This window comes from Scleropages formosus, chromosome 12 (assembly GCF_900964775.1).
Source record: "Scleropages formosus chromosome 12, fSclFor1.1, whole genome shotgun sequence".
Classification (NCBI taxonomy): domain Eukaryota; kingdom Metazoa; phylum Chordata; class Actinopteri; order Osteoglossiformes; family Osteoglossidae; genus Scleropages; species Scleropages formosus.
The window spans coordinates 11,453,602-11,465,524 of record NC_041817.1 but is presented as its reverse complement, the minus strand read 5'-3'; the positions used below and the strand labels follow the sequence as shown (position 1 = coordinate 11,465,524).

The window sequence follows — 11,923 nt, the reverse complement described above, 5'->3', positions numbered from 1 at the left end:
TAAGCAGCATAAAGACCCAAATTACAATTTATCAGTGTCACTTCACACTCAATAGTGAGCATGAACTGTTTATTGTAAAAATATTCTCACCTCTTCTGTCGTTGAAGTAGAGACAACAAACAGACGTATAAATAGCAGAAATGGTCCATTGTGAATTTTTGGCCCAATGTTATCTTTTCCAAGCTTTCCTCCTCTTCCAGCCAACAGGAGATTAGTTTGAGCATCACTGTAAATCCACTGGGCACAGACCCCAGGCCATGATCTCACTGTCGTGAGCGGTGGGAAATGAAATGGCACAGGGAGGGCTACAGTTTGGCACTGCCCCCTGGAGCCATAAACATGAAGCACAAATGTCCCAAGGCCCACGTGCACCACTGATGAGTAGGAGCGCCTCCTTGTGTTCAGGACAGGAAATAAGGATGGAAAGAATGTGAGGGTCAGACTAGGAGGTTTGTGATAGCGCTGTGCTTCATTAGTGCTTTTACTGACAGACCACTGACTGGGACATGTTTTCCTCTCAGCTTTATTTGGGTTTCAACAGTGCGACAAGCAACATCATTAACCAGCGTGATGCAAAACGTGAGAACATGATTTGGAGGAAAGTGAACGGCGATGATTTCACGTCCGCTCTGTGGTCCTTTACTTCTCCCCACCACACAGCTCCAGCAGGATGGCACGGTAGTCCCCTGATGTGTCGCCCTGGCAACAAAGCATTTCTTTCAAAGCTGGAGTCAGGTATACTACAAACACCTGTGCATGTATGTGCTCAGCAGCTTTTACAAGCCTTATGAACCCAACTGCAGGAACATAAAAATGTGAAGACAACCACCAAAAAAAAATTCCAAAAAATAAATAAACATTGCAAGCTTTTGCATGTGTAGTTTTAATGGATAGCAAATAAGAATTAAAAAGGAAAGGTACAGTAATTAGTAGCAGGGTTGAAGAAATTTGGCGAAGAATAAAAACTGAATATGAATAAAAGAAAAAACAGAAAAACAATAAGAAAACACAAGGAACTTCAGAAATTGAACTAAAGGACTTAAAGAACTATTCTTCCTGTTTTTGGAACCCAGAGTTATCCGCACCGATTAAAGATGTAAGAAACCAGCTGATTTTATACTTACCTTCCGAACAAAAAGAACAGTTTAACAACTGTGAGCAGTATACAGGAATTAATCACAAACTGTGATTACTGCAATCCTCTACAAATGACTGAAACAGATTTGTGAACAGCAGAGTGATAGTCTGTTCAGTAGATCATGTTCAGCGTGTCCCTCACCTTGATGAAAGAATGCAGGGTCTTGCCATACTTCTTGGCAAACTCCATCTTGATGTCAATCATGTCAATCTCAGCCCGGGACACCATGATTCTAATCAGGATACTGTCCGTAGTGCCCATCCCCTGGAAATGGAGCTAGTGGTGAGACCCAAATGGCCTCACACACACACACACACACACACACTAAAGTACGTAGAGTTACATACTGATAGCACAGTACAGGTTCACTATCAGTTCAACATCAATACAAGTGCATAAACTGGAGAAACAGCAAATGAAAATTACCTTCATGGATTTGTACAACTGCTCCGCAAAAAATGCAGGCTTGTTTTTGATGCATTGTACTAAAAGACATGAAAAGTACAACATACTCTCTTTATTTCCTGGACAATCCATTATTATATGCAGTACTTTCTTACCACGCTAAATAAAGCAAGATATCAAGCATCTGTGTGCAATATAAGAATCTAATGATGTTGAAAGACACTGCAGCTTCTGTAGAAGTGTAAGATTTTCATTGTATAATCAGAACTAAACTTGTACTCTAAGCTGAACAGTGATAGTTGAAACCATGAAGCATGAGCATGGATTTTGTTTCAGAACATCAATCACACAGCACATATGTGGTAAAGGCAGATTTAGAGTTTTTGATATGTTTTGATATATGGACTTAAGGCTTTTATATAATCAAGTTGAGATGAGTATCATGTTAATTTAGCAATCATCTTTATGCTTCTGAAGCAATAGCAGGAGGAAGGAAAGCAGACAAGAGGCTATAGCCTTGCGATGTCTCTGAGCTGTTACTACACAAACTCATTTTCTTCAAATACAGTGACACACAAAGCTACTTGCAAAAATCAAAACCGTTTCCATTCAGTGAAAATGAAGTGTCAACAGACCTATAGCCAGAAAGATATCCTCCAAATTGCCCGACATCTCTCTCTTTATGCTGTCCTCAATGTCTCGTCCAGAGATGCTTTTATAAGCTTCGAAAACTGAACAAAGGGAAAGTTTCCATCATTTACCAGCGATACATAGATGCCACCATTGACAAACAAAATGAACACACATACACGTGAAGGCCTGAGTATTTATGGTTATCAGCATGTTTCAGTGTGTGATTTTGGGCACATTTTAAACACTAGTGACTCTCTCACACACACACACACACACACACACACACACACCTGAAGCCGCTTGTCTCATACAGGGTCACGGGGAACCGGAGCCTAACCCGGCAACTCAGGGCGTAAGGCTGGAGGGGGAGGGGACACACCCAGGACGGGACGCCAGTCCGCCACAAGGCACCCCAAGCGGGATTCGAACCCGAGACCCACCGGAGAGCAGGACCCAGTCCAACCCACTGCACCACCGCACCCCCCCCAGTGACTTACTATTGACGTAATGAGATGTACGTCGCTTTGGAGAAAAGTGTCTGCTAAATGAATAAATGTAAACGTAAATGTAATACAATGACTCGGAAAAGAACATTTGAAGGAAAATGACTGAAAACCATACTGCCTTGCGAGCTCTGAAGACACAGACTGCCCACCATAGGTCCAGGGGCCTTGCAGGAGTCCTTGCAAAATGAGGCCTTACCACGAAGCAGGTGTTTCCTGTTTCTGACGCACAGCACAGTCAGGAAAGCAGCCTCGTCTGTACCCCAGCGACCCTCTCCGGCCTCAAAAATGTCCTACGGCAAGGAGACGAAGACAAGGAGCTTAACATTGCCTCACATGACCACAGGCAATGGGTTATGTCTAATTCAACTTGGCCTCAGATCTTCACCTTGGCGTCCTTCATTGCTTGCACCTCATTGACCACAGAGCTCTCGTCTCGCCCAGCCTGCCAATCACAGAACCAATACGGCGCCCATGTTGGTAGCGCATGAGAAACATAGGCTGTTTATGCAAACATGCATGCAATGCAAGAAACGCAGTTTTCATCACCTTAAAGTCAAATGCTAAAATCTGCAGGAAAAAAAAAATCTTAGAATAACCACTGAATAGGTAACTTCAAAAATTAACACCATCTACAAATACGCAAGTAATTTCAAGTACACTTAAAATACAGCAATAACGAAAACACAGAAAAAGGGCTAAATGACTTCATGGTACACTGCTGAAAACATTTGTTTACAGGCAGTAACACCTTACGTGTCACTTGCCAAGTAAAACAGGAAATTTAAACATAAATGATAACGTGTGCGCATACTGAGCCAGCTAGGTATTTTTCCAAGCGAGAGGACCATTCTTACCGTGAGCAGAGAAACCAAAACCCTCTGGAACATTCCAGAAGTGTCCCCACAGATGTCATCCTCCAGACTCCTGCCATACTCTGCACCAACAAGTACATCTCATAATCCAAGAGCAATTTCATCCACTGAACATTTATTTAATTTTAACTGGGAAAACACTAACGTCATGCTGCTAACTGAGAAAGTATAAAAAGAGCAGCTTGCAAACAAACATTGCAGGAACTTTGGTGGTAAAAACAAGACTTTTGCACTATGCTGGGGTATGCCTTTTATTTAGTTTTCACTCCATTGTACCTGCTGAGATAGCTTTCCATCAAAAGTGGAACAATGAATACCTTTGCTGTAAGTGGCTTTGATGGCCTGGATTTCTGCACAGGTCCTGGAAGCAAGGATTTCAATGAGACACCTTTCGTCTGTTCCAGCACCCTGTGGATAATCAGAATAAGTGAGAATCACGGGACTCCCAACCCTGAAATGCGGCATGACATCAGTTCCACTGTGGTCTGTGTATCTGCCGTCTCGGTTTGAGACCAGTACAATTCTGTAAACTCTTTGTCACCAGCACAACATTATTACACAGTATTTCTGAACCTGTGTATCTGCATATACATTATACTGCAAATATTTATGTGCTTCAAGTTATACTGCAGCTTTTTGTTAACCATATACTACACTGCATATACATTACAGTGCATTACTCATTGGCAGTTAAACTGGATTTTCTGTACAGAAGATTAAAACACAGACTCTTTCAATCTCATTGCTCTGAGCTTCAGTACAATTTTTCACCTTTTACATAAGCACAGTAAATTTCACCAGATTCCTGTTGTCCCTGACTTGGGTGAAAAACTACTAGGAAATAAAAAGAGGGAAGAATGGCAGAGAGAGGTGAGCAGGGCGCGTGCCGCAAGAGGTTTATTCTTTCGTTGCATTGGGCGCTGACCTTAACGGCGTTTTTCAGCTCGTAGGCATCATACACAGGGAGCAGCATCAGCAGCCCCAGCACCACTTTCTCAAAGTTCCCCGAGAGCTCAGAACGCAGCTCGTCTGCCAGGTCCTGGAGGGACAGATGCACACAGTACACATCAAATTTAACACACTTGCCCTAGATTGCACATAACATTAACAGCACAGTTTTGCTCTCGAATTGTGGGTAATTGATTTAGAGGCACAGTAAGGCCAAAGCTGACGTTGCTTTGTGCATGTTTACGTCAAATTAAACTTTGCGAAACTAAGAACAAAATAAAGAGTACAAGCACCATATCTTTCACGATCACGCCGCTCATGGATGACAGCAACCGATATGTGCGGTAAGGCACAGACCTCCCACGTCCCCAGTCTTTAACAGCGACACCGAATCACACAACAATAGCTTTTCTCTTGAGGTTTCTGATAAGACTGCGAATCGTACAGTTAGTAATCACGTTTATTCGCTAAATCAGTACAGCCAGGCAAGTCAAGAACAAATGCCAGAGCTTTTTTTTTTCTGTTTTCTCTTTCCAGGCACACCACCAGTACTCTTCATGAAGGAAGAAAGAGGACGACAGAATGCGAGCCCCGTGCTGGAATGGAAAGCTCCATCACCGAGGCCACGGGGGGAATGGAAACGGAGAGCTCAGAGTTCTTGTGCGCAGTACTCCCACCATATAGGAACAGATTTATTGGCACATAGCTTCCTCGGGGGCATCCGCCGTAGGGTGGAGGGTATCGGGCAAACAAGATCAACTAATGTACTTTAGCTCTTAAACCACGGCAGGTTACAGAATCATTAAAAAAAGAAACAGTGCATTTACTATACACTGCACATCAAAGGCAAACACTTAAGAGTACAGCATTTCATTTAGGACAAACCTGTCAGACTTCATTAAAGATGCCAATTAACAAAACTGTAATAGGAAGTCTGATATTAACAAAGCCCTAATGGCGTCATAAATTAGAAAAGGCGAGCAGAATTGCATTAATGGGGCTGGCAGTAAGCAAGCTGACCTCATCGGCCTTGTTAATCATTACAAAGGCTGTTGGCTAATACTAATGAGGAAGTAGAGTGTTCTGTAAAAAGCCCTCAGGTTTTATTACTCTGGCCCAACCTTGAAACTGACAGCTGCCCAAATTACAGTCTGTTTTGTGTTTGTTTTAATAGATAAGGCTGCTAACCTTACAGCACTGAGTGGAGGGTATTTGTTTAATCGATACCACGGTGCTAGCCTGTGCCTGTACCGGACCCATCATCTCACTGCGACGCTTAATCTTTAGCCCCGAACTGTTATGACAGCAGCCACTTACCAAGCACAAAAAAATATATTTTAACTTCCCTTCTGCACTTCCCTTCCCACTGCAGATCTGCTTGACAGACACTCTTTGTAGGGTAATTTCATACCTGTACGATTGTTTCATTGCATTGAAATTCAACATGGTACCTTAACACTGTAAGTCATTTTGGAGAAAAGCATTAGCTAAATGAGTAAATGCGTGAAAATGTAAATTATCATAGTTTTCCATATCTCTGTAACAAACATATCTTGACTTTGTCAGATATCTATCTATCTTAAATGACATTTACTACTTTGATATTTACACACACACAATGTCTACAACCGCTTGTCCCGAACGTGGTCGCGGCGAACCATAGCCTTACCCAGCAACACAGGGCACAAGGGGACATACCCCGAACAGGATATTTAAAATTCAAGTTCAGGCACACCTCCTTGTCACTCACACACACCCCCTTACCTTCCCGAATAATTGCTTGAAAGCCTCCTTGATGAACTGCCTCTGGGCGATGGAACGGTGGACCAGGACCTGGATGATGGCCTTTTCATCGGTCCCTGAGAGCACAACACCCCATTACCCCGACAATCTGTATTACTGCAAACATTTGAGACTGGAATTCAAAACACTGTCACTGCAAAACAGTTTATACGCTCTGGAGGAAACAGCATATGCACAGTGTGTTGGGATGAGGAAAAGCAGAGTGAATGCTTAGCACACCAGCAAGGCCAGTGGTTAACACTGACTCTCTGCAGGGTCACAAGGAGCACTTCAGAAACTGATGAATGTGCCACCTCTGACGATTACAACATACTTGTTAAAAAGGAAACACAGTCATATACTTTCAGATGCTCCTACCAGTCGGCAGAGCGGTGCAGCAAGTAGTACTGCCACCTTACGCTGCCTGGGCTATTCGGACAGAAATTTAAATCTGGCTCAGTCTTTGTAGGGTTTTTATATTCTCTCTGTGTCTCCGTGGCTTTCATCTGAATGCTCAAGTTTTCTGCTACACTCCAAAGACATGCAGTTCAGGAGTACTGGTGATGCTAAAAAGCCCATAAAGTGTGAATGGCTGAGTGTGTGTAGCTACTCTGCAATAGACTGGTGTCCTGTCCAGGCTGTACCATCACCCCCCTGTGCCTTGCGCCCACTGATTCTAGGGTAGGCTCTGGATTACCACAACCCTGATCTGGACAAATGGTTCTTGAAAATGGATGAATGGATGCTCCTACTAGTATCAAATGTTTCAGCCTCTCAATGTCTGCAGTCAATGTGATATTTCCAAATTAACGTTCTAAGACACAACACTCTGGGGAGAATTTACACTTGTGTGTGTGTGTGTGTGTGTGTGATTGATAGGGCCTAGGGCTACTCAGCATATTCACTGCTGTGCTTTGTTTCCCACACAATCATTGCTTTCATTAGCTTTAATAGTTCCAATCATGTTTCTGTTAAAAAATCTATTTAAAATCAATGTACCATGTGAAAGTTAATTGCATAACTGCTGCGAGGACACTTCTTGGAGTGTTATACTGAACATTTTTCTGCTCTGAATGTAAGACTGAAGTGTATTGCAGCGGAAGAGATTTATAATACTGATTTTTATGATGATTTTAATGTCATGTTCACCTTAGCAGCTCTGACTTACTTAGACTTTCAGTGATTATTAAGCGTGCTGTGACACACAGAACGCTAAGCCATGAGAACACATTCACAACTGATATTGCTGGTGATACAGCAGTTAAATCAAAGTACTAATGACTCTAGACTAGGAAGTACTTCCACAGCCCCTGTGACTACGCACGTCTTAGCCGTTGAATTGACTCCCTCCACCTTCTTCCTTCTGTCTTCCTTAACAAACAAAAAAGGGACATAATGCACAGACACCGGGAACGAGGTCTAATTTGCTTCTTTCTCCTTAGGGAAAAGACTGGTGTGCGTGCCAATTCGCTTCACTTATCTCTGCACAAATGGCCCCGTCTCAAATCCCTCTCAGGTGACCATTTTCTGTTGTTACAGCTACTCACCGGCTCCCTTCATGGCCGCCCTCAGTTTCTGGGCGTCCGCCTCGGGGTTGAAGCCAGACGCAGCGGTTACCGTTCCTCGGGTTCCCATCTGCGCAAAGGTGCTCGGTAAATCGAAAGCCACGGAGAAGCACCGCGTGTTGTTTATAACGTTAACGCTGCTGTAGCAGGATTTATCGCCATATAAGCAGTTGTGCTATTGTTTAATGTGCCACGCCTCTAGGAACGGAGGCACTTGTAAATACGAGGCCAATGAATAATATTGACTCTGTTTCAATGCAGTCACTTGTCTTTCTAGCTAAAAGAGAGCTCAGAGCGAGCTCAATAGTTTCATCTCTTTTCCATTCACTTTTGAACACATGCCGAAAAGGGTACTGTCGTGTGTGAGAGAGGGGGCGACCTAGCCGCTAAATTTTCACTATGTTATCGTGTGCTTGTCTTGGGGAGGGAAGATTAAAACATAGTGGATTTATTTGCAAAACAGAGACATCAAGCTGGAGAGCAATATTTGTAAGCGCTCGTTGTAGAGGCTGTAGGCCATGTGCCTGGGTGATAGAAATGCTTACAAGGAGTGAGAAAGACGCTCAGGGAAAAGCTATTAAACTGTTCACCTTGTATGCCCTGCATCATAAACATACGTGAATGAGATGAAGAGTTAAATTTCAGACATAATCATTAGCTTCATGTTTCAATTCTCAGATGCAAAATGAAAAGGTAAAACTCGTAGACAATGACAGACTTGCACTTGGACAAAACTTACAGCTGCCATGGTAATGAAGATATTCTGTTTCAGAAGCTCAGACTGAAAGATGTTTGGTTTCCTGACAGGAAGAACAGAGGAAAATGTCATGATATAACTGCATAAGAGCAAAATGTATAATCTTCACAATATACAGAGGATATTTTTTCAAGTATCTTTTGATATACAGTAATACTTACTCTAGTATATGTTCGATTAATTTTTTGTCCTTGTTAAAAACATTTAATCACAAAAAACGCATGATAAATTATTAAGTGCCCTTCAAACAAAGACTGTGGTCTTCCATAAGACATTAATACAGCAGATTCCTGTCACCACAGCAAACAGTTTTTTTCCCAACACTTCAAATAAAGGTGGCTACAGGTGAGGATGTTAACACGTTGTAATGTCACCCATGCTATCAAGCCTTTTTCTGTATCTTAAGCAAATAAACATTTTAGTAGTTTATGTTAATATTGCTTTGCTTAGAAGGATCTGTTTATACTGGATCTTCAACATTTTCTTTTTTGCTGTTCTTGACAGAGTACTTGAACAACCATTAATGCCTTTAGAATTAAGCAAGTATCTTAATTACTGCTATATCTTCTTCTCGAAAGAAAAATCCTTTGGAATTAATCAGTGCACACTACTCAATATTTATTTCACTATTTAGAGCAAGAATGGGTAGTAATATAACTAAATAATAATAATAATAATAATAATAATAATAAAGTTTAGATTTCCTATGTCGCTGTTTGTAAAGAAAGGAACATGCTTTATAAAAAGTAAATAGAAGTAACATTGTTTTTAAAAAGGTATAATACTTGTAAGAATAAATAGTACTCACGTAACTCTTGTATTTTGTCAGCCAGGACAACTGGAGGTGGAGGGTTGAGTAAACTGTTAAGTGGGTTTTGGAGCTGCTTAAATATGTCTAAATGTGTGAGGTGTGTGTCCTGTGTGTGAACTTCACCCTAAATCATCTCACACTAACATGATCTGTTACCCTGGCGGTCAGCAACCCTACAAGGGGTAGGACAGCCCACGGTCAAACACCCTGGCACTCAAACACAAAAGAGATATTGATTTTCACGTGCCTTTTCACTGACATCGTTCCAAAACGTTGTAAAGCGTAAGTTGATTATTACCTGTAGCAGGATATTTTAGTCAAGCAATGTCCTCGTTCATGTAAGGTAAAGTCTCAACAGTATACACAGGCTAATCTGTGCATATTTGGATTTTTTTTGTCCAAAGTGACTTATACTGGGTCTTAACCAATAATCTTGAGCTTACAAATCTGTATACAAAGCACCGGTCTCCTTGATTTTCTTGAAATCCTTTATGTTTTCTTAAAGTTCATGCTTAAGAGTAAATGATAGATGAAATCACACACACAGAGTGTGAAACCGCTCATCCCGAGGTGGGGGGGGTCACGGTGAACCGGAGCCTAAGCTGGAAACATGGGGCGCAAGGCTGGAGGGGGAGGGGACACACCCAAGACAGGATGCCAGTCCACTGCAAGGCACCCCAAGCAGGACTCGAACCCCAGACCCGCCAGAGAGCAGGATCCGGCCAAGCCCGCCATGCCACCGCACCACCGCACCCCCCTAAGAGATGAAATGAGATACTTTATTGTCATTGTTTGCATACGACGAAATTTTGCGTGGCAGACTTCAGAACAACAACAACAGAAGAAAGAAAGAACACTTAAAATAAATAAATAAAGAAATAAATAAAGAAATAAGTAAATAAATAAGAATTAGATTGAAACTTTGAAGTAATTTCAAGTCCTTGCTTTGGGCATCCTCTTAAAATGTAACAGTAAAACAAATAACAACAACTCCTAGTCTCCCTTTGTGAAACTACAACGGTTTAAGCTGTCTTTGATGAATAGCAGAGCTACACAAATATTTCTAGGGAACAACAAAGCTCTTTGTACAGTTACTACCGTAACGTACATAAGTGGTATATATGGTGTTAGGTTATCTTCAAGGTCAATGTACCGCCACAACAAGAATTATTGTTATGTTACTGAAGTGTTTGACAACAGTTTTCAAATGTTTAACATATTAAGTAATCCACAGTGTGAGTACTGTACTTTGACAAAGAAGAAAACAAATTGGCATATAAATGATAATGTTGTAGCACTGCTGGAATATTACATTCAGTAAACTGGATACTGAATTTTTGTAAAAAACCTTTTCATATTTTCAGAAGGTGAATCAATAGCAAATTTTCCCTGGACTGAGAGTCTGACTGAAAGCGCAGGGGGAACATGATATATCATTCAAGCTTTTTAATCCCAACAGTTTCATTTTATGACTGAGCAGTTTTTTTTTCTGGACGAGGGTGCTGGAAAATCAGATTAATGAACAACATTCATTTAGTAATATTATTTTTGTTTTGTTGTCACTGTAATGGAATACAATGGTTTGAAAAAAATCAGATCATTTAAATTTGGAATATATCACAAAGCAACGTTCCACTATAAGCAACCAGTATTTTTGTCATGGTTGCTGCTTGTATTTTGAGTTCAACCATTTCAAACAATGCAGTCGATATTAATCAATCAAAAATGTAATGGGGGATGGGCGAGTAGAAGATATACTAAAAGCGGAGTTAAAGTGATTTTATGGTTAGGGTGCAGGCTGACTCCCTTTATGCAAACATCATCTGGAGTCTGAGTCATGCTCTTGGTCAACTGTCACCAGGAGGTACACACACACTGTAATTACCATGTTAAAAGAGGAAGAGGTCATACACTGCCTCCCTACAAAGGGAGTACTAGGATGTTCGCTGCCAGCACTAAGTGCAGTAGCACAACAGAGAAAACACTATACTTTTTCGTCCAGCACAGGTGTAATCTTCAGAATACACACACACACGCACACTTTCTGAACCACTTGTCCCATACGGGGTCACAGAGCCCAACCCGGCAACTCAGGGCATAATGCTGGAAGAGAAGGGGACGCACCCAGGACGGGACGCCAGTCCATCACAAGGCACCCCAAGCGGGACTCGAACCCCAGATCCACCGGAGAGCAGGACCCAGTCCAACCCACTGCGCCACCGCACCCCCCCATCTTCAGAATATAAAGAGCATAACTTACTCAAGGATATATGCACATAACACATATTCTAGTAAATAAATGCTTAATTTATGTTTCTGTACTACTGAAAAAATCAATCACAAAAGACATATTGTAATGAATTATTAAATTTAATTTCAAATACAGAAGTAGTCTTCAGTACGATGGGTCAATACAGTAAACCAACCTGTAACCACAAACAGGTCAGGGAGGTATTTTGTTTACCCTGTGAATTTATAATCATTCTGACTTTTGAAAACTGTTTGT

At 41.5% G+C, this 11,923-nt stretch overlaps 1 protein-coding gene across 1 annotated transcript; it reads right to left on the bottom strand.

Moving 5' to 3' along the window:
- Window positions 1–509: 509 nt before the first annotated feature.
- LOC108929465 (annexin A4-like) lies at window positions 510–9,545 on the bottom strand. The gene is made up of 13 exons (XM_018743999.1): window positions 9,415–9,545; window positions 8,589–8,649; window positions 7,832–7,919; window positions 6,267–6,361; window positions 4,480–4,593; window positions 3,872–3,962; window positions 3,537–3,616; window positions 3,068–3,124; window positions 2,879–2,972; window positions 2,179–2,274; window positions 1,565–1,623; window positions 1,280–1,402; window positions 510–699 (listed from the first exon to the last, which is right to left on the bottom strand). Exons 2-13 carry the CDS (start codon window positions 8,595–8,597, stop codon window positions 640–642), a joined length of 966 nt encoding a protein of 321 aa, XP_018599515.1. The 5' UTR covers window positions 8,598–8,649; window positions 9,415–9,545; the 3' UTR covers window positions 510–639.
- Between the last annotated feature and the right edge of the window lie 2,378 nt (window positions 9,546–11,923).